Source organism: Bombina bombina, chromosome 1, assembly GCF_027579735.1.
Source record: "Bombina bombina isolate aBomBom1 chromosome 1, aBomBom1.pri, whole genome shotgun sequence".
In the NCBI taxonomy this organism is placed as follows: Eukaryota; Metazoa; Chordata; class Amphibia; order Anura; family Bombinatoridae; genus Bombina; species Bombina bombina.
The window spans coordinates 185867633-185890531 of record NC_069499.1 but is presented as its reverse complement, the minus strand read 5'-3'; the positions used below and the strand labels follow the sequence as shown (position 1 = coordinate 185890531).

General features: G+C 38.5%; 1 protein-coding gene across 1 annotated transcript in view; it reads right to left on the bottom strand.

Annotated features, from left to right (window-relative positions):
• The window catches only part of RGS6 (regulator of G protein signaling 6), an 848561-nt gene that overhangs the window by 121247 nt on the left and 704415 nt on the right, over nucleotides 1-22899 (bottom strand). Inside the window, exons 9-10 of the mRNA XM_053697770.1 lie at nucleotides 19148-19229; nucleotides 1033-1107 (exon numbers count right to left, since the gene is read on the bottom strand). Coding sequence (XP_053553745.1) covers nucleotides 1033-1107; nucleotides 19148-19229 — 157 coding nt within the window. The remainder of the gene's footprint in view (nucleotides 1-1032; nucleotides 1108-19147; nucleotides 19230-22899) is intronic.

Sequence of the window (22899 nt, the reverse complement as noted above, 5' to 3'; positions counted from 1 at the left end):
TATACCTGCAAAACCCTATTCTGGTGCTTTGTATGAAACAGTCAAAAAGCAGAAGAACCACTAATAGTGGCCAATAACAAAGACCGAATGAAGCATTCACTTATATACCTATATGTGTACATTAATATCTATCTATCTTTTAACTTAAAGGAATACTAAACTCAAATTCTTTCTTTAATGATTCAGATAGAGCATGCAATTTTGAGCAACTATCAAATGTACTCCTATTATCACATTTTCTTTGTTCTCTTACAATAAAAGACAAAAGTTTACAGACAAATACAGGGGGAATTGAGGGCCCTATTCCTGTGGGAACTTATAATCTAGATGGGTACCTTGAGCAATAGCACTATACACACTTACAATCCTATTCAGGGCAAGATTAAAAGTTGAGTTCAAAATATCGCTTCCGGGAAAGTGATATTTGCGCTCAACTGAGTAATACCAGCGCACACAAATGTGCGCTAGTATTACAAGTGAGGTGCAATGTGAACTATTTCACTCAGTTACAAAGGTGCAGTGTTTTTAACTACGTGTCAGTGCAGCAAAAAGGTGTATTTCTCTGCTGTCTTTTTAATATATTATAATAAAAGTTACTTTTTATGTTTGATCATAACCACTGATCATTATATTTCTAAAATGTGTGGAAAAGCATATATTTTTGTGTAAACCTATATCTCTGTAGGTGAACCATATTTGTTCATTAACGCTCATGCACAACTATCTGTATTGACCTAAGTACAAATCTGAATCAAGGTCTACAAGTAGTAATAGTATTCACAAATATTCTTTTTTCCCTTTTCTTTTTTCTAGTCCTAAACATAACTTATTTATTTATTAGTATACCACATGACAGATGCACTGTACTGTTAACGTCATAGGGACTTATAAGGTGTTTTTTGTTTGTTAACAAGACAAACATACCTTATCTATTTATTAGTTTACCACATGACAGATGTAATGCAATGCATTGTTAACGTCATAGGTACTTATAAGGTGATCGTTGTATTATTAACCAGATCCTAAACATACCTTTTTGACCTTTTGGGGATTCTTCATTCGACGACACTTTCTGATATCCATTTCTGTTGTGTTCACACAACCAGGCTGTGGAAATATGGGGAAAATATCAAAGTGATTATAGGTGCAACCCAGGTATCTATCAAACACCATATATCCAGAGAAAGGACAACTTTAATAATATAAAATACTATTCATATAGATTCTGCAGAAAACATTATTGCCTAGATTACAAGTGGAGAACTATTGATAGCATAGGGTGCGCTATCAATATCCCGGGCCTGCGCTCAGAATAGCGCACAATCTGGTATTAGAACTGAATGGTAAAACAGAATTACCAAAGAATGTTTTGCGTGGCTGCAGGGGTAAAGTCCTACAAAAAAAAGTGAGGGAACTCACCAAGACTTTCACCCCCCTCAAAATGAATACTGTTTTATATATAGTATATATATATATATATATATATATATATATATATATATATATATATATATATATATATATACACACACACACACCACACACACACACACTGTATGTATATGTATATAATCTATACACTTTGGTTAATAAAAGCAAATTAAAACCAATGAAGGTTTGAAAGGTTGCATTTGGGCCTGAGAATCCTCCTCTGTCACAAAGTCTCACCCACTTAAGGTGCAATAGTCCTATTTCTGATGAGGGGAGCTAAATAACCCCAGAGCAAGCCACACAGAAATGTAAGCACCATGTGTTACACACATTTATTTAATTTATTGAAATTAGGGTAGTGACCCATGCGCAATGGGAATCCTGAGACGCCGAAATAAGTCTATTTAACCGTGGTATTTTAATTATGCAGTACACTTGATAAAAGGGTTTGAGACCGTGAAACGTCGTGATTGCTTTTAAATAAAGTCTGTTTATATTTTACCAGACTTACCACAGTATTTTAATTTTGATTAATGCACATACAATCATTACCGCACTTGTACACATCAGTTTATTTACACTGATTAATAGAGGTAATAGCGGTATACAATATATACCTATATACTTTTATCCCCATTGACCGGGTGTTTGCTGGAGGCATTTGAGTATCCCACAGAGGAGACTACGGACCATTGGTCACTAGATGCTGGAGGTTCCAGAGACGTGCTAACAAAGAGGAGCCGTGCTGTCATACCTTGAGCAGTTAGCTGGGCGACTGTTGAGAGCCCAGAAGGCATTTTGAGCACTGGCACAGTGCTTTGGATCCAGTAAGTAGGGGAATTTTGGAGCGGGGAGACACCAGAACCATTTGACCCTGCACTATTGTGGCGCCTTCTTTCTTTTTCTCATTTCTGGTAAGTAGGACAAACTGGCGATCTTCAGAAATGTGCGCAAATACACATTTCTGTCGTCGCAAGTAACTTATGCCAGTATATATCCGTGTAAAGTGTCAATAAAGAGTAGTTTTATGCAAATGAGGATAACGCACGTAAAAACAAAACCGGAATTAAACTAAAAAAGCGACACGTAATTACGCTATTCAAAATCCCTATATAAACCCCTGCGCAACCACCATTTTCTTGCGTGTGTTTGGATTGTTCGTTGAGCTACAAAACATGGCCTAGGAGTGGCGGATTAGTGAGAATAGAGAGAGAGGCGCAAACAGAATAAATAGTTAGGTTGCATTGGTGGATTGAGTAAACTTGTACACTTACTTACACATATTCTGACATATTGCACACGTTGCATACATACATATACAAATACACAAATACACCACACTTTTTTTTCTAACACTTAACATATTTTATTTTATTTTTACAGTGTTTGGTTGTGATTGTGTGTGACTGAACTGGGAGTGTGTGTAGTGTGATTAGTGTGAGGATCGCAGGGAGAGGTAGGGATGAGGGGAGGAGGGTAGAGGTGAGGAGGGGAGAGGCGTGGCAGGGAGAGGAGGATAGGAGAGGACAGGAGGAGCAGTGGGCCTCCCGACAGGGAGTAAGTGGAGTGGGAAGAGGAAGAGCCAGAAGGGATGATGGGAGGAGAGATGCCAGAGAGACCCAGATACCAGACACATCCAGGAGAGGGACAGAGGGTGCACATGAGGACAAAAGGGGGAGGAGGGAGAGGATAGGGAGGAACCCACACTGTCAGGAACATCACAGGTAGGAAGCCAAATTGGCCATGGAGGATGAGAGGCTGAAATGTCCCAACTTCTCATTTGATGAAAATGTTGCCCTAGTCCAGGCCATCATGGACAACTACAGTGACCTCTTCGGGCAGGAGAAGGGCAAAGACAGTGCCAAAAAAAGGACTGCATGGATGGTGGTAGAGGATGCCGTCAACAACGTGGCCCTGCAGAGGAGGACTGTAGAGGGCCTGAAAAAGAGGTGGAATGATTGTAAGAGGCGGGTCAAAGAGAAGATGGGGCAGGAAGCTATCCACCGGAAGGGAACAGGTGGTGGGCCATCCCTGGAAATGGAGTACAACACCTGGAAGGAGATAATACGCAGATCCCTGAGTATCACAGCAGTCCGTGGACTTCCAGGGGCTTGTGACTTAGGGGTTGCAACAACAGCACATTATGCTGGTGAGTAACATCCTACACACCTGTATTATATGTAATTGCAATACAACATCCTTTAATATCACACATTCATGTACATGACGAAGAGCATGGTATTTGGAGTACTAACAAAAACATCTACAATTATACTTGACATTACTGCTACATAACACAATGCAATTCACGATGTGAGGTAGAATAGTGCAATATTAACATGTAACATGTCTCAGAGTAACAAAGGCCACAAGCCACATGTAGAGTTCTCATTAAATGGACACTATAGCCATCCCAATATATTTAGCTCAATAAAGAAGGTTCTGTGCCTAGATCAAGCTAAAGTAAATTGTGTGACCATAGCATCACTTAAAGAACACATTATTTCATCATTTACATGTACACATAACTATTTTATGAAACACATCCCGGTATACTGCTCATATTCAAATCCCTCATAGACCAACTCACAATGCACACATGCATGTTTTAGAGTTTGACATGTGAATCAGTATAGGCCCTAGCATGTATCAATGTACATTGTATGCCCACATGGATATATATCTGACTGTACTAATCCCTCTCATCCTTTAACTCCTCCACAGAACCTCCTGTCACAAGAATAGAAACAGCCATGATACCACCACAACAACCACCACCACCACCAGTCTTCCTGCAACTGCAGGAACAGTGTGCTCCCAGGCATGAGCATGGTTGGATGGCTTCAGTTGAGGACCCGAGAGTGATGCCACCGACATTGCCATATGACCCCTGGCAATATTCCTTGCCAGAGGAATATCCTCCCTTTGGTTTTGAGGGGGAACCAAGACAGGAACAAAGGGTCCATGTATTTACACCACCCACAACACAATCACAGTCTCAAGTCAGTCATGGATATTACCCACAGACTATGTCACAGTATGTGCCTATTGTAAAGGCTGAGTGGTCACACACTGGTCATCAGTAGGAATACCAATCATCTATGAGAGCTCCACCATCTTATTCACTGGGACGAGCTCCACCATCTTATTCACTGGGATGAGTTCTACCATCTTATTTACTAGGACGAGCTCCACCATCTTCTTCCCTGGGACGAGCTCCACTATCCTCTTCCCTGGGACAAGCTCCAACATCTGCAGATGAAAATACAGCAGAAACTACAGCCTCCCCTCAAGCACCAGAAATTACAACTGCCCTTGAAGCACCAGAAACTACAGCGGCCCCTCAAGCACCAGAAACTACAGCTGCCCCTCAAGCACCAGAAATTACAGCTGCCCCTCAAGCACAAGAAACTACAGCTGCCCCTAAAACACCAGAAACTACAGCTGCCCCTCAAGCACCAGAAACTACAGCTGCCCCTCAAGCACCAGAAGCACATCCACAAGCATCATCTCTTCTCCAACATCGTGGCCCTCAAGCAGCTGTCAGCCCTGTTGCTCAAGAGCCTGTTGATGCATTGTGTTTTCCCCTGGGTGAGGAATACATTACACTCCAGAGGAGGCTCATCACAAGCACTGAGAGCATACAAAGAGGCCAAAAGAGGTTTCTACAAGGGCCAAGAGAGGTTACACAAACATAGCATAGAGCTGCAGACGGACATTGTAGCATTGTTAAGTGCAAGTGTTAAAAACCAGTCACAGATGATGCAAATTCTGTCTGATATGCAGATGGACAATGGTGAGAACAAAATCAACTTTTGGGTGTGTTGGTTGAGCACTTTACACACCAGCAGGACACTGCCTCCAGCCTATCATCTGTGGCCAGCACACCAGCAGAAACACCAGAATCTGCTAGAACAAGGAGAGCAAGGCAATCCACTACAGGCACCTCAGTTCCCTCATCCAAGAAGCCAAAAAAAATAAATAAAAAATATTATTTTAGTTCACCATAAACCTTGTCCTCTGTTATTTACCATGTAATTGTCATACACATCCATGTGAGGTGTGCTTTATTACACTAATATTGTTAAAATATGACCTGTGTTGAAATGGCAATATAAAACAGGTAATATTATCATGTTTATGACATATTCTTGAACTAAAACTCACATCCACATAGTTGTGTATGAAGGGTACATATAGTAATATTCACTTATAAGATGTAAATTAATTTATCTCACATCCAATATAAATTAACACATGGGTATATATAATACTGATGTTACTGATAGGGTGTGCATTGTCAGGTGTTTTAAGGCTGCAGGTGAGAAGTTGTTCTGTTTGTAATTGGTTTGACACAATTGCAGAGGAGGAATATTGATTTTAATAATTAAGTGGGCAGCAAGGTTTAAAGGGACAGTTTAGTCAAAAATGTTCTTCCCTTTAATTTGTTCCCAATGATCCACTTTACCTGCTGGAGTGTATTAAATTGTTTACAAGTATTTCCTTTACCCTTATGATTGCATTTGAAAATTTTTATTTAGCCTGTGGTATCCCCACCCATCCTTAAATATGTTGGCCTCAAGGCCGAGCTGTGTTAACACAGCCAGTAGAATAAATTGCACTCCCAGTGGGTTCTAGAAGAGACAAGGTAATAAAATGTTAATTTTTCCATTGTTCTCTCCAAGTATTGGTGATTGGTTTATGAATAGATATAAGATAAAGAAGCAGGTATATTTACACTGTGATAAAGTAATGAGATCTGATTATACCTACAAGCTCAACCCATTTTATTAGGTTGTGACTTCAAAACACAAAATCAGCTATTTCATATATACAATTAAACCTTAAAAAATCAAATCTCATACATTTTATACTCTGCAGCTAGTAAAAAAAATTAATTGGAAAGAGAAAAACAATTTTATAGTATACTGTCCCTTTAACTATTTTAGATGTTTGTTAAGGCTTCCAGGAAGTTACGTTGTTTTTTTAGTCAGTGCAAGGGTTGCTGCGCCTGCCTATGTGTAGCGAGATGAAAATGGAGTAGATTTTCTCAATTCTGCGCACGTAAGTCCTTGCGCTGAATATGTAATAGCTAATGGTGACACCAGTTCTATGTTAGTTTATGGGAGTAAAAAATGCGGGCGACAGGTAAAATATACAGGCATAACTTGTATGCTACACCGTATATGTGATAACAAAACCACGTAAAAAACGGCATTGCCGGTGTCACTCAAAAAAATATGTTATACTTGTACACACACACGCACACATACATATATATATATATCTCCAAGAGAAAACAAAGAAATCCAGCCGTGAGTGCAGTAAAATCAAAAAGTCTTTATTTAGTTCCTCTAAAAAACAGCAAAGCAATCCACAAAAAGGGTAAAACAAACAGGCGATAGATCAGGTATGACGTATTTCAGCTCTCTGGAGCCATACTCATAGACCACTGATCTATCGCAGTGGCAGTTCTAATTTATAGCAATAAAATTAGGGTCAATTAAAATCACATGTGCCAATGTTGTGTTACCACTTAAACCTTTAGTATGTGCTCTCATCTGTATACTTTATTTAAAGTTTGGCTAGGGTTGGGAATGCATATGCCCTGGAGCTGCGGTGTAAATGAATTAGTTGTTTACATAAGTGGTGAACGCTGTAGCTCCAGTTTGTCGGAACTAGTATACGACCAGCTCTTTAGCTTTTTAGCTCTGAATGGTCACCAATATTAATGTGCCACATACGACACATATGTAAAACAGTTTGTACTTGATCATTTTGTTATTTTGTTTTGTACCTGAACGCCTATGTTTAGCTCATATTTAGCTTAGTGAATAGACGTCCTCTTTCTTCCTATCCTTTGGAAAATATTAGGTGAGTGTGGAAATTTATTATTCTGGATATGGGATTTAGAAATCAGAATTTAGAACAGGTAGACGTATTCATTCCCAGAAATTGATAAGATCAAATCTGGAATTGAACCTGTGAGGCATTTTTGTTTTTAGGCGAAACATCCAATACACTTTCCTCTTACTGAGGAGTTTTTCTAAGTCACCCCCTCTAGAGTTCAGTGTTACTTTCTCTATGATTGTCCACTTTAGTGATTTAGTATTTCTGGCATGTCCCTCTATAAAATGTTTGGCCACCGGTAACAGTTTATCCTCCCTTTTCCTGCTCATGTCTGTATCTACAGTAATGCTTGACACGTGCTCTCTGATGCGTGTTCTTATTTCTCTTGAGGTTTTCCCAAGACACCTCTCTATTTCAAAGGATTCTCCTGTCTTGGATGAGCAAAAGGTGTTCACTGTCTGAGCGTGTTTGCAGGCTTTGCATTCACTGTAGCCACACTTGTGGAGGCTTTTTACTTGTAACCAAGATGATTGTTTGTTTATAGTTTTAGGGACAGTTGGAGATACCACATTACCTATTGTTTTTCCTCTTCTGTAAGAGAAGAGACCTCTTTTCTCTGCAGTTTTAGCCAAGGTGTTATCAGCTCTAGTATGGGTAAGTGTTTTCTTATAATGTTACATATTTGGTTGTACTGTAACGAATATTGGGTAACACATTTGATGTTATCTTGATCCTTATTGTTTCCTTTCTTATTTTTGTTCATAGTATTAGGACTTTTATCTCTAATTAAGTCTCTCTTGTCCATAGTGGACACTGCTAATTAGACATCCTTGATAACCCGTTTGTTGTAGCCCCTATCTTTCAGTTGGCCATCTAGACGTGCTGCTTCCTTGACATAGTCTGACTGGTTAGAGCAGTTCCGCTTTACCCTCATATGTTGACCTTTGACAATGGCTTTAAATGTTTTCTTTGGATGGTCACTTTTTGCGTGTAAATTCACATTTTTTGAAATTGGCTTTCTATATATGGTTGTTTCGACCCGTTTTTCACTTATATTACCTCTCAGAGTGAGATCCAGATAATTAATTTCAATGTTCTGCATCTCATGTGTGAAATGTACTTCCATTTTGTTGTATTCAACATGGTTCAGGAATCTAAATAGTGTCTCATCATCCCCTTCCCATATTAGGATGAGGTCATCTATAAAGCGTTGGTATAATTTGATGTTCTCTCTGAAGGGGTTTTCATCTGCATAGATGTGGCACAGCTCCCACCACCCCATAAAGAGGTTGGCGTAAGAGGGGGCCAATTTTGTTGCTTTGCAGCCTGAAATAAAGACAGACACAGTTTTTGTTTATCCAGTTGTCGTTACTCAATGCAACTTATAACATCCAAGTAAAAGATATAACACCAACTTGTCAGGGAAAAATATAGACAATTGAAAAACAGAATCACTGAGTTGCAAAAAAGGATCAGCCCCTTGTGTCAGTATTTTGTTGAAGCCCCTTTTCCTTTAATTACAGCCTTTAGTCTGTTGGGATATGTCTTTACTAACTTTGTACATCTAGACTGCAATATTTGCCCACTCTTCTTTGCAGAACTGCTCCAGTCCCGTTACATTTGATGGTGACTGTTTGTGGACTGTAGTCTTCAAGTCATGCCACAGATATTGAATGGGGTAATGGAGACATTCACCCTTTTCTCCTTCAACCACTATGTGGTCATTTTTGCTGTGTGCTTTGGGTCATTGTCATGTTGGAAGGTAAACCTTCCCATTGACAACTGGCAGAGGGCAGCAGATTTTCCTCAAGAATTTGACGGTATTTTGCCCCATCCATTATTCCTTCTATCCTGACAAGTACTCCAGTGTCTGCTGCAGAGAAACACTGCCATAACAGGATATTACCACCTCCATGTTTTACAGTAAGTATGGTGTTATTTGGATAGTGAGCTGTATTGGATTTCCTCCAGACATATTGTTTGGTGTTGACGCCAAATAATTAAATTTTAGTCTCATCTGACCATAACAACTTTTTCCATGTGGCCTCAGAATCTCCTAGGTGTTTTATGGCAAAGCTCAGTCGTGACTGCATGTGGCCTTTCTAGATGAGTTGCTTTTTTCTTGCAACCCTCCCATACAAGCCACATTTGTGGAGAATTTGTGATATTATTGTCACATGCACACAATGACCACTTTTTGCCATAAATTCCTGCAATTGCTTCACAGTTGCTGTGGGCCTCTTGGAAGCCTCTCTGACAAGTTTCCTCCTGGCTCTTTCATCCAGTTTGGAGCGATGTCCTGATCCAGAGAGGGTCTGCGTTGTGCAAAATACCTTCCACTTCTTAATAATAGACTTCACTGTGCTTCTAGGAATTGATAAAGCCTTTGATATTTTGCATCTCCTGACTTGTGCCTGTCCCCAACATTATCCCAGAGATTTTTTGACAGTGCCTTGTCACTCATAGTTGATTGTGTGCTTCAGTTGCACTACCAGGGACTGATATGCTCCAGGAAAGGTCTTTTCATGATGAGCTATTCGATATGCCCAGAGCTGACCACACTTGAAGGTCAAATGGCTTTGTGTGTGCCGTTGAGAAGGTGATTAGCTACACCTGATTGAGTTTACAAGTAATTTTAGGAGGGGTGATCCTTTTTGCAACTCAGTGATTCTGTTTTTGAATTGTCTTTATTTTGCCTGACATGTTGGTGTTATATCTTTCACTTGGATGTTAGAAGTTGCACTGAGTAATTACAACTGGATAAACAAAAACTGTCTTTATTTCAGACTGCAAAACAACAAAATGTGATTATTTTTAAGGGGGGTGATTCTTTTCAATACCTGCTGTGTGTGTGTGTGTATATATATATATATATATATATATATATATATATATATATATATATATATATATATATATATATATATATATATATATTAGATAGATAGACATGTAGAAAACCCTTTATCCAAACTGGGACAGGAAAAGGTTGGGGTTTTGGGTTTTGGAATTTTTGCACCTTGAGGGGATGGAACCAAGTGTAAACAACAATATCAGGTTATTTAGACAATATTTACCTGTCATTTTACAACTTATACATGCAACCTAAAGGTAGTTTTATATCATTTTAATACCGCTGTATACATACAATCATTAGAAAGATACTATGGTACTGTAATCAGAAAGGTAATATTTGGTGTTTTAAATAAATATAGAGTGCTATTTGCAAAGTCAGAGAAGATTGTGACTTATAGGTGGGGAAATATAGTAATGTTTGATTTTTTTTTCAAAAAAATTAAAAAGTTTGGATTTCAAAATAAGTTTGGATTTGGAATTCCAAATTTGGGGATTTGTACCTGTATTTAAGTATATCATTTTCTTCTGAGTGAAGAACAAAGAGATTTCAACTATTTCTTAACACAGCTTCGGCTTTAGGGCACTTGGCTTAGTGCACCTTTCAGGTTCGCGCTCAATTAAAATCCAGAACAGAGTTTTGTAGAGCAACCCATAGAAGTTTATGAGGTGAGGGAGTTGGTGCAGGCAAACTATCCGACCTCCAGTTGTTAGCAAGCCTGAGACTTTCACTCAAGCACCACTATTTTACTTATAACTTGTAGCATGAGCACCATAATAAGTGTTATTGATTTAACTTGAGCAGCGTTTGCGCTCCACTTAGAATCTACACCTATATATTGATAATTATTTTTTTGCAGACTAGGGGCGCGATCCGATATAGATCATAGTTTGCGGCGCAAGCGAGGGAACCCCCCGCCGCCCGTAGTTTCAGCTTGCAACTCGAGCTATCCCATATACGGCGCCGTCAGATGCTAAAGTGCCGTAAGTCGGATAAACCAGCGATGGCCAGAAATCTGCATAAGTACAAATTTCTGGAGTCGCCAGTGACTTACGGCACTTTAGAAACTGCCGGCGCCCACAAAACCTGACTAAGTTATAAAATCTCCCGTACTGTCTAGCATGCCTCCCAAACATAGCCCGACACGTCTAACCCTCTATCCGCTATCCCCCCTCACTCTCCTAATAAAAAATGTATTAACCCCTAAACCGCCGCTCCCGGACCCCGCCGCCACCTAATAAAGTTATTAACCCCTAAACCGCCGCTCCCAGACCCCGCCGCCACCTACATTAACTACCCCCTAATGTGAGCCCCTTACACCGCCGCCAGCTACATTAACTCCCCCCTAATGTGAGCTCCTACCCCGCCGCCAGCTACATTAACTGCCCCCTAATGTGAGCTCCTACCCCGCCGCCACCTACATTAACTACCCCCTAATGTGAGCTCCTACCTCGCTGCCAGCTACATTAACTACCCCCTAATGTGAGCTCCTACCCCGCCGCCACCTACATTAACTACCCCCTAATGTGAGCTCCTACCCCGCCGCCAGCTATATTAAAATTATTAACCCCTAATCTAATCACCCTACCCCGCCGCCAGCTATATTAAAATTATTAACCCCTAATTTAAATCCCCCTACCCCGCCGCCAGCTGTATTAAATTAATTAACCCCTATTCTAAATCCCCCTACACCGCCGCCACCTATATTACATTTATTAACCCTAATCTAATCCCCCTATACCACCGCCACCTATATTAAATTAATTAACCCCTAATCTAATCCCCCTATACCGCCGCCACCTATATTAAATTAATTAACCCCTAAAATACTAAACTATCCCTACCACTAAACCTAAGTCTAACCCTACAAATAGCCCTGAAAAGGGCTTTTTGCGTGGCATTACCCCAAAGTAAACAGCTGTATTGCCAGCCCTTAAAAGGGCTTTTTGCGGGCCATTGCCCTAAAGTAATCAGCTCTTTTACCAGCCCTTAAAAGGGCTTTTGGCGGGGCTTTGTCACAAAGTAATCAGCTCTTTTGCATCTAATCTAAATCCCCCTACACCGCCGCCACCTATATTAAATACATTACCCCCTAATCTAATCCCACTATACCGCCGCCACCTATATTAACTATATTAACCCTAATTATATTAGGGTTAATATAGTTAATATAGTTATTATATTATATATATTAACTATATTAACCCTATTTATATTAGGGTTAATATAGTTAATATAGTTATTATATTATATATATATATTAAGTATAATAAGCCTATCTAACTCTAACACCGCCGCCACCTATATTACATTTATTAACCCTAATCTAATCCCCCTATACCACCGCCACCTATATTAAATTAATTAACCCCTAATCTAATCGCCCTATACAGCCGCCACCTATATTAAATTAATTAACCCCTAAAATAATAAACTATCCCTACCACTAAACCTAAGTATAACCTACAAATAGCCCTGAAAAGGGCTTTTTGCGTGGCATTACCCCAAAGTAAACAGCTCTATTGCCAGCCATTAAAAGGGCTTTTTGCGGGCCATTGGCCTAAAGTAACCAGCTCTTTTACCAGCCCTTAAAAGGGCTTTTTGCGGGGCATTGTCACAAAGTAAACAGCTCTTTTGCCACCTATAATAAATGTATTACCCCCTAATCTAATCCCCCTACACCGCCACCACCTATATTAAATACATTACCCCCAATCTAATCCCACTATACCGCCGCCACCTATAGTAACCCGAATTATATTAGGGTTAATATAGTTAATATAGTTATTATATTATATATATTAACTATATTAACCCTAATTATATTAGGGTTAATATAGTTATTATATTATATATATATTAAGTATAATAACCCTATCTAACTCTAACACCCCTAACTAAATTCTTATTAAAATAAATCTAATTAATATTAATATTATTAATTAAAATATTCCTATTTAAATCTAAATACTTACCTATAAAAAAAACCCCTAAGATAGCTACAATATAAATAATAATTACATTGTAGCTATTTTAGGGTTTATATTTATTTTACATGTAACTTGGTATTTATTTTAACTAGGTACAATAGCTATTAAATAGTTAATAACTATTTAATAGCTACCTAGTTAAAATAATTACCAATTTACCTGTAAAATAAATCCTAACCTAAGTTACAAATACACCTACATTATCAATAAATTAAATAAACTACAAATCTCTAAACTAAAATACAATTAAATACACTAAACTAAATTACAAAAAAACCAAAACACTAAATTACAAAAAATAAAAAAAGATTTACAAGAATTTTAAGCTAATTACACCTATTCTAAGCCCCCTAATAAAATAATAAATCCCCCCAAAATAAAAAAATGCCCTACCCTATTCTAAATTAAAAATTAACCAGCTCTTTTACCAGCCCCAAAGTAAACAGCTCTTTTGCCTGTAAAAAACCCCCAATACCACCCCCCAACATTAAAACCTACCACCCACAAACCCCTACTCTAAACCCACCCAAACCCCCCTTAAAAAAACCTAACACTAAGCCCCAGAAGATCTCCCTACCTTGAGTCGTCTTCACCCAGCCGGGCCGAACTCTTCATCCAATCCGGGCGATGTCTTCATCCAAGCGGCAAAGAAGATGTCTTCCATCCGGCGATGTCTTCATCCAAGCGGCAAAGAAGAAGTCTTCCATCCGGCGATGTCTTCATCCAAGCGGCAAAGAAGAGGTCCTCCATTGGGGCGAAGTTTTCCTCCAAGCGGCATCTTCAATCTTCTTTCTTCAGCCCTCCGACGCGGAACATCCAGCTGGCCCGACGACTGAACGACAAATGGAGTTTCCTTTAAATGACGTCATCCAAGATGGCGTCCGTCGAATTCCGATAGGATTCTATCAGCCAATCGGAATTAAGGTAAGAAAATCTGATTGGCTGATTCAATCAGCCAATCAGATTCAAGTTCAATCCGATTGGCTGATCCAATCAGCCAATCAGATTGAGCTCGCATTCTATTGGCTGTTCCGATCAGCCAATAGAATGCAAGCTCAATCTGATTGGCTGATTGGATCCTATCAGCCAATCGGAAATTCGAATTATTAATTATATTGTAGCTATCTTAGGGTTTATTTTTTTTTTAGGTATTTAGATTTAAATAGGAATATTTTAATTAATAATATTAATATTAATTAGATTTATTTTAATAAGAATTTAGTTAGGAGTGTTATAGTTAGATAGGGTTATTATACTTAATATATATATATAATATAATAACTATATTAACCCTAATATAATTAGGGTTAATATAGTTAATATATATAATATAATAACTATATTAACTATATTAACCCTAATATAATTAGGGTTAATATAGTTAATATAGGTGGCGGCGGTATAGTGGGATTAGATTAGGGGGTAATGTATTTAATATAGGTGGCGGCGGTGTAGGGGGATTAGATTAGGGGGCAATACATTTATTATAGGTGGCAAAAGAGCTGTTTACTTTGTGACAATGCCCCACAAAAAGCCCTTTTAAGGGCTGGTAAAAGAGCTGGTTACTTTAGGGCAATGGCCCGCAAAAAGCCCTTTTAAGTGCTGGCAATAGAGCTGTTTACTTTGGGGTAATGCCACGCAAAAAGCCCTTTTCAGGGCTATTTGTAGGGTTAGACTTAGGTTTAGTGGTAGGGATAGTTTAGTATTTTAGGGGTTAAATAATTTAATATAGGTGGCAGCGGTATAGGGGGATTAGATTAGGGGTTAATAATTTAATATAGGTGGCGGCGGTATAGTGGGATTAGATTAGGGGTTAATAATTTAATATAGGTGGCGGCGGTATAGTGGGATTAGATTAGGGGTTAATAATTTTAATATAGCTGGCGGCGGGGTAAGAGCTCACATTAGGGGGTAGTTAATGTAGGTGGCGGCGGGGTAGGAGCTCATATTAGGGGGTTGTTAATGTAGGTGGCGGCGGTGTAAGGGGCTCACATTAGGGGGTAGGTAATGTAGATGGCGGCGGTGTAAGGGGTTCACATTAGGGGTAGATAATGTAGATGGCGGCGGTGTAGGGGCTTACATTAGGGGGTTATACATTTAATGTAGGTGGCGGCGGGGTCCGGGAGCGGCGGTTTAGGGGTTAAATACTTTATTAGGGATTGCGGTGGGGGATCGCGGTTGACAGGTAGATAGACATTGCGCATGCGTTAGTTGTTAGGTTTTATTTAGCAGTTCGCGGTTGCCAGGTAGATAGACATTGCGCATGCGTTAGGTGTTTATTTAGCAGCTAGTTTAGGGAGTTAGGGGGGTTCAATAGACAACACAAGGCTTACTACGCCTGCAATTTGTGGCGAGGTGAAAATGGAGTAGAATTTCTCCATTTTCGCCACGTAAGTCCTTACGCTGTATATTGGATACCAAACTGCGCTGGTTTGGTATACTTGTCTATGGGCCAAAAAACTACGGCTGAAGGCAGAAATATACGAGCGTAACTTCTAGGTTACGCCGTATATGTGATACCAAACCAGCGTAAAATTTGGCGTCGCCGGCTTTTGCGGGCGACGCTGCATATCGGATCGGGCCCTAGATTCTACTGCCATGGAATCTGGCATTTACATTTAAAGCTACAGCTATTATTTATAGGAAACACAAAGAAAAAGCATTAACATATTGAAAGTTTTCTTTCCACTGGATCTAGAACCGTTAGACCTGTTTACCTAGGGTTATACCACTTCATTCTTAAAAGTTTTTTTTATTTAATATAATTTCATAAAAGAATATGAAAATACAATGTAGTTCAAATAATTTTAAATATTGGTGCAGAACTTTATAATCCCAGGGCCAGCTGCACTTTGTAACTGCGTGTGAAAAGCCTCTTTATTAACTCCTGCAATCGTCAGTAATAAGAGGAGGGTACCAAGTACTGCTCACCTAGCCACTAATAGGGCAGGATTAAGGGGTTAAAGCAACTCATGAGGGGGGCAAACATTTCTGACTTTGCCAAGCCCATTTATATAATCAAGTATTTTTAAATCATATCAGTACTAAAAATATACTGGCTTATGTTAAGGACAAATTGTATTCGCTTGTGCATTCCTTAACATGTTGAAGCATTAAGCAATTCTTTATGGCACATTGGTGATAGCATTTAATTATCTGAGAATTATGAAACATAACTATATTATTCACTTGTCAGTCATAGTCTGCACTTAATTACATTACCATTTACAATTGTCTGGTAATTTGATTTTCGCTTGTCTTGTAATTTAATCTTTGCTTTAGATATTATTATAGCTTGCTAACATACAGTATAATAAAGAACTTAAACAAATCATATCCCAGAAGTACTCAAGTAAATGCATCTCGGCTGTGGAACTCCATAAAGACACCATAGATACAATTTATAGGATGACTGGAATAACCCTGCATCAAAGTTTGTTGAGTTGCATATATATAGGTTACCTAAAAGACATAGGCCTATTTATTATTGTGTGAGCGGACATGATCCATTTTGCGGATCATGTCCACCGCACATCGATAAATGTCAACAGCATACGCTGTCAGCATTTATCGATGTGCGAGCGGACATGATCCAATATTGCGGATCATGTCCGCCGCACACCGATAAATGCCGACAACATACGCTGTCAGCATTTATCATCGTACCAGCATTTCTGGTGAACTGCTGGTGCATGGTCTGGGCCTGCATGAGTACTACCGGCACTGGGGAGCTACAGTTCATTGAGGGAACCATGAATGCCAACATGTACTGTGACATACAGAAGCAGAGCATGTTTTCATAAAGCATGTAAGAGTAACTGTTGTCATAAGCAGTTCACGCGGGTTAATAGAAGTCATGCATAGCAGTCAAATGTAGCAGAATTACAGTCCCACAATGTTGAAAAGTGAAACAGGCAATAGGTATAGCAAGATTCATCCATTGCAATTGTTGTAGCCTTGGGGTGCTCCTACTGAGAGTTATATTCTCGTGTAAGGGACCCCTTCCAAATCTCACCACTTCCAACTGGTCTGTTTTCCGGCAAACTGTTGATGATCGTTTCCCCGCTTTTAGCTTATTCAAGCTTTGTCTCTATGCACCCTGCAATAAGGACTGTCTTGGCTTCCTCTATGGTCATGAGGTGTAGCAGCAGACTTCTGTTTTACTCGGGTGGCCCACACCGAGTCATGTAAAAAAACAACTACAATTCAGTGTAACAATTCATCGTCCCTTCCGGGAATTTAAACCCTAATTGTAGGAGGTCTGGGTAGATTTGTTCCTCCCTTCTGAATGTCTGTTTCTGTGATGTCATTATTTAAGGTGGAAACATGAGATCTAATCACATATCCTAATATTTACATTAATTTACTTAAATACTTTTATATCATTGAATCAGACTACATTAGCAAAGATCTAACTCTTATGGATTTACTAAACTCATCTATATACAATCAGTAGTTGTGCATTCTTCAGCGTGGAGTATGAACTAAACTATATGAGGAATTATATACATTCACAGTAATATTTACATTTACAATACCGCCACTCAAGGAGGGTAGTTACAATTGTTACAGTCTGGTTGGAAGATTATAGTTTTCATTTATCCTGGTAATTGGTATTGATAAACGACCACAGGTATGGGGGAGCAAACATATGAAGTTCTATTTTTAGGCAGGTATAATTTACTTCAGTGAGGATATATATGATATCCTTTAGCACTCTAAAAAGAAAGGACATAGTTAGTCTCTCTGTCTAGACCAATTTGGTTTAGTATATACATAAGGATAGATGCAACATATTTCAATGGGGGTAAATGTGATATTCTTGTTGATTTTATTGTTCACAGAAAAGGGGCACAGTTAATCTCTTCATTTAGACCGATGGGACTTAGAGTATTGATATTATAGATCCACTTACATTCTGCTTGTAACAACAGTTTATATAGGTCACCTCCTCTATTCTGCAGATCTATTAATTCTAAGCCCCTCATCTTTAGTGAGGAGGCAGAACTCTCATGACAATTGAAAAAATGTCTTGCCACGCTACTATCCTTGAGATTTTTGTTTTTAATGGAAGTGAAGGTATCAGATTCATCACTACCTATAATATATCCAATTATTGATTCCTCCTGAGCACCCTGAGATACAACCTCTTTTTAGCTGTCTCAGGTTTTCCAATATAAGATTACTAATTTGGGTTGTCCTTTGAGCTGGTTTGATTGATTCTATATTATATGTATATATATGTCCCTTTTTAAAGCGGCAATATGGTCAGCCTAGGTTATAAGGCACTTTTTTTGTAAAAGTGCAGTTATGTGTTGAGTTCGGATTGCAGCAATCATTTGATCAAAAGACCCTACACAGGATAAGCTACTAATGTTAGCAAATACATCCATTTAATCTGTTCTTCAAAACGGCATCCAAAATTCATGCAATGCAAAAGTTCCATTGTTCTTTATGCCCATAGTGTCATTCTTAACATGGTACAGCACAGTGCCCAAAAGTTCACATGTACTTCAATCACAAATGAATCACCTTTAAATAACATAAAGTGTTGCTATCTAAAGCCTCTTTATTAAGTTTATCAACATGACTGGCCACAGACAACTCTGCACTCCAGGTCAGATCACATTTGTAATGTACAGCTCTTAATAACGGCGTAACCAAGGAGTAATAGTCCTCCTATTCTCAAGCGCAACATATAACTTTCAACTTATAATACCAGCGCATGTTTAGCACAGTTGCAATATTTATTTAAAGTATAGGGAGTGCTAAAGGGATGTTGGCCGCTCTAAACATTCTCTGGTAATTCTGTTTTTACCATGGACTTGTAATATCATATTGTGTGATAATCTTAACATAGCACCGCAATATTGATAGCGCACCCTGCATATAAATAGGCACCACTTGTCATCTAGGCATTTGTGGGTTGTTTTTTTCTTTACTTTTGTCTCTTTAAAGGGTTAAGGCTATTTACCTTCTATTCTGCAATGACTATTCTAGATGGGTTACTAAGCAAACTTACCACGGGTCGATGTACGTCCCAGAATCCTCTCTCTTGACTGTCCAGAATTTTTCTTTCAGTTTTATCTTTTTTTCTGTCAATCCTTAAAAACAAAACAAATGATTTGCACATTTATAAAACATTACTCCAATTATACACAACATTTAAGTTTCTTTCATATTATCTAATACACAAAATATTTTATTTCATTTTCTTACACATGTTGATGCATATAAAGGATATTTTATTACATAATTTCATCAATTATAAAGTGTATGCCTGAATCTTGTGATGGTCTGACTGTAATTGCACTCAGTGATCTGTTGATGGAGCCAGTGATGAGGAAGTAGCACAGTACAATAATATGCTGGATAGTCAGCTATTAAGGCTTTAGTAAAAGAAAGTCAAGGGAAGGTAAGTCAACACATTAACATTGCAGGTATATATGCCTATAAGACAGTTGCTGTCACTGGTAACCTTTTATTGAATTTCATACAGTATATAAAAACCTTAAAAAAACTAAATTTGAATTACAAATAAAAATCAAAAAGATAAACTAGGCCATTATTTTCCACAATAAAAGTAAGACGATTGTAGAAGAGTACATGTAGCCTTTTTGAGGACCAACAGAAAATTAGTTTTCTTTCACTTTTTGAAATATATTTTGTTGAATTATTCTCCGAATAAATGTCCCATGCTATACCTATGAATAAATATGGTATAAGGGTAAGATATTTTAGAAGTCCTTTATTAGACTTGTTACTGCTATTTCTGCTGAACAGCAATTCTATGTATCTACTACTACATAATATTATATCCATACATCATCTGCTGAAAGGCTAGTCTACTGATCTTCTATATTTCCTGTATTCAATGGCATCTCTGTAAACTTAAACCCTAGTAGCCCTGAGCAAGTATGCAGTGACAGTACAAATATGGAATAATCGCCATATAGCTCTCACCAACAGCTTTCTATTACAAACATTTTAGGTCATCTAATATAAGAATATATGAATAACAATGGATTCAACTTTACCTTTATTATCATATAAGGAACTTGAATTTAAAAACTAAGCTTAAAAATATAAATATTCATTGTGATGCATCCTCTTAAAGGACATTAAACTGCTGGGCACAACTAAGATAAAATGGTTACTATTCACCATGTTCTTGTGTTTCCTACTGAGCTATATTGCTCAAAAAATTCTACTATTTTAATACCTTAAAGGTGGCATATGCCGAAGCTCCGCCTCTGCATGCTGAACGTGACCATCTTGGAGCTTAGGTATTCTCACACCATGTGACAGAAGCGGTGCACACGCACAGATAAGTGATGTTTCTGGCTTTTTGACAGCTGCATCATTTGCTTGGGGTTAGCATGCATGACACAGGGTGTGAGCTTTACAATTTTGCAGGTTTTTTACACAGTTTTACAATTATGCAAAATATATTAAAACAATAATAAAGAACAATGCAGATATAAAGTTCCTGCCCTGTATTGCACACCCTAAAAATATTATACAGTTGTCAAAATGCTGGTAACCTCACTGATCTGTAAATGCGTATTGCTTCTGTCACAAGGTTGTGAGAATACCTGTGCTCCAAGATGGAAGACCCCATTATTAAGAGGTGGAGCGTCACTATCTTGCACTACGGTTGCCACCTTGGTCATGTTTTCCTGGACACTTATGAGTTACACATGCTGCAAGGTGTGCCGAGGTGAACATGAATTGCACCCCTGGACAGCGCATGAATAATGACCCTGGACACCACTATTCATGTTCCTCCCAGCATGCCCTGCAGCATGTGTAACTTATAAGTGTCCAGGAAAACATGGCCGAGGAGGCAACCCTATCTGGCACATTTAAAGGGACATGACACCCACAGTTTTCTTTCATGATTTAGAAAGAGAATGCATTTTTAAACATCTTTCTAATTTACTTATATTATCTAATTTGTTTTATTCTCTTGATATTCTTTGCTGAAAAGCATATCTAGATATGCTCAGCAGCTGCTGATTGGTTGCTGCACATAGAAGCCTCGTATGATTGGCTCACCATGTGCATTGCTTTTTCTTCAACTAAGGCTATCTAATAAATGAAGCAAAATAAATAATAGCAGTAAATTGTAATGTTGTTTAAATTTCTATTCTCTATCTGAATCATGAAAGAAAGATTTTGGGTTTAGTGGCCCTTTAAGGGTTATAAAAAATAGGAAAGGCTTTGAAGAGAGCTGTAGGAACAGGATGAAAAGTAACAGCATATTGAGTAGTGACCATGCAACTCTAGTTGTACTCATCAGTTTAATGTCCCTTTATATTTTCTGCAATGTTACCCCCAAATAAAATGTCAAGACAGAAAACATTTCTTCTGACTAAAACTGCCTGTTCCTAAATTGAGAAATAGTATAAGGGTCAGCCCAGGTGCAAGTTGTAGATAAGATTTTTAAAATGATATCTCAGTATCACAGTCTTTTATATATACAATCTATATTCCTGTCATTTGGAGCTGAAATAAATGTAACATTTACTCCCCCAAGTCCATCTGTAGTGCGCCAGGTAACTGAAATGTATAGTTATGTTAAAGAGAATCAACCCGCGTCTATAATGCAGTTTTAACATCTTTTTCACAATTTTGGAATCTCTGTCAGTAGAACACAATATTAAAAAGCATTGATGTGTATTACTATGACTTATCTATTCTTACCTATGCATACATTCACTGCACACAAGCACATGTTAGCCTTAGTGCATGCGAGTCACTTCAGCACTACTGTTTATAAGCTAAGCACTACCATCTGATTAGAATTTTTCAGCAAGCACAATAACATTTACCAGATATTTACTCCAACTCTGGAGATGAACAAAACAATTCACAAATCTGGTTAAAGGGATAGCAAAATCCAAATGAAACTTTCATGATTCACATAGGACATGTAATTTTAAACAACTTTAAAACTTTTAGCATCAAATTTGCTTTGTTCTCTTGGTATTCTTAGTTAAAAGCTTAACCTAGGTAGGCTCATATGCTAATTTATAAACCCTTGATGGCCACCTCTTATCTGAATGCATTTGACATTTTTCACAGCTAGAGGGCATTAGTTCAAGTGTTTCATATGAATAACATTGTGCTCACGCACGTGGAGTTATTTAAAAATCAGCACTAATTGCCTGAAATGCAAGTCTGTCAAAAGATCTGAGATAAGGAGGCAGTCAGTAGAAGCTTAGATATTTTGTTATGCAAAACTGGGGAATGGTAAATAAAGGGATTATCTATCTTTTTAATCCTTTTGTGTCAGGGCTAAAGTGCCTACATCGGAACAACTGTTCCTATGTAGACAAATTGAAACCACGCGATCGTGCACAAGATCGTGAGATTTCAATTATTGGATCGCGTTTGGGGGGCGTCCCTACAACTCTAGGAACGCCCTCCAGACCGCAATCAAATCCTGACAGCACAGAAGGCTTCAGGACAGCCGATACCTATGACGTTCTATTCCGTCATAACGGCTTTAAAGCCCAGTCTAAATATGACCAAATAGAACGGCATAACGGCTTTAAAAGGTTAAACAATAAAATTTTTGGTGTTTACTATCCCTTTAACTAAAGGCTGTGACACACTGCAAGCGGAGCGTTGCGCCGCGTGTAGATGCGGATGTGCGCGCTCAGTGTGTCCTGCCTATTCATCTCTGAGCACTCTGCTGCGTCAGGTTGCGTAGCTGAGCTTTCTTTAGAAGCGATGCGACGCGGACGCCTCGCGCCACATCACTTGCAG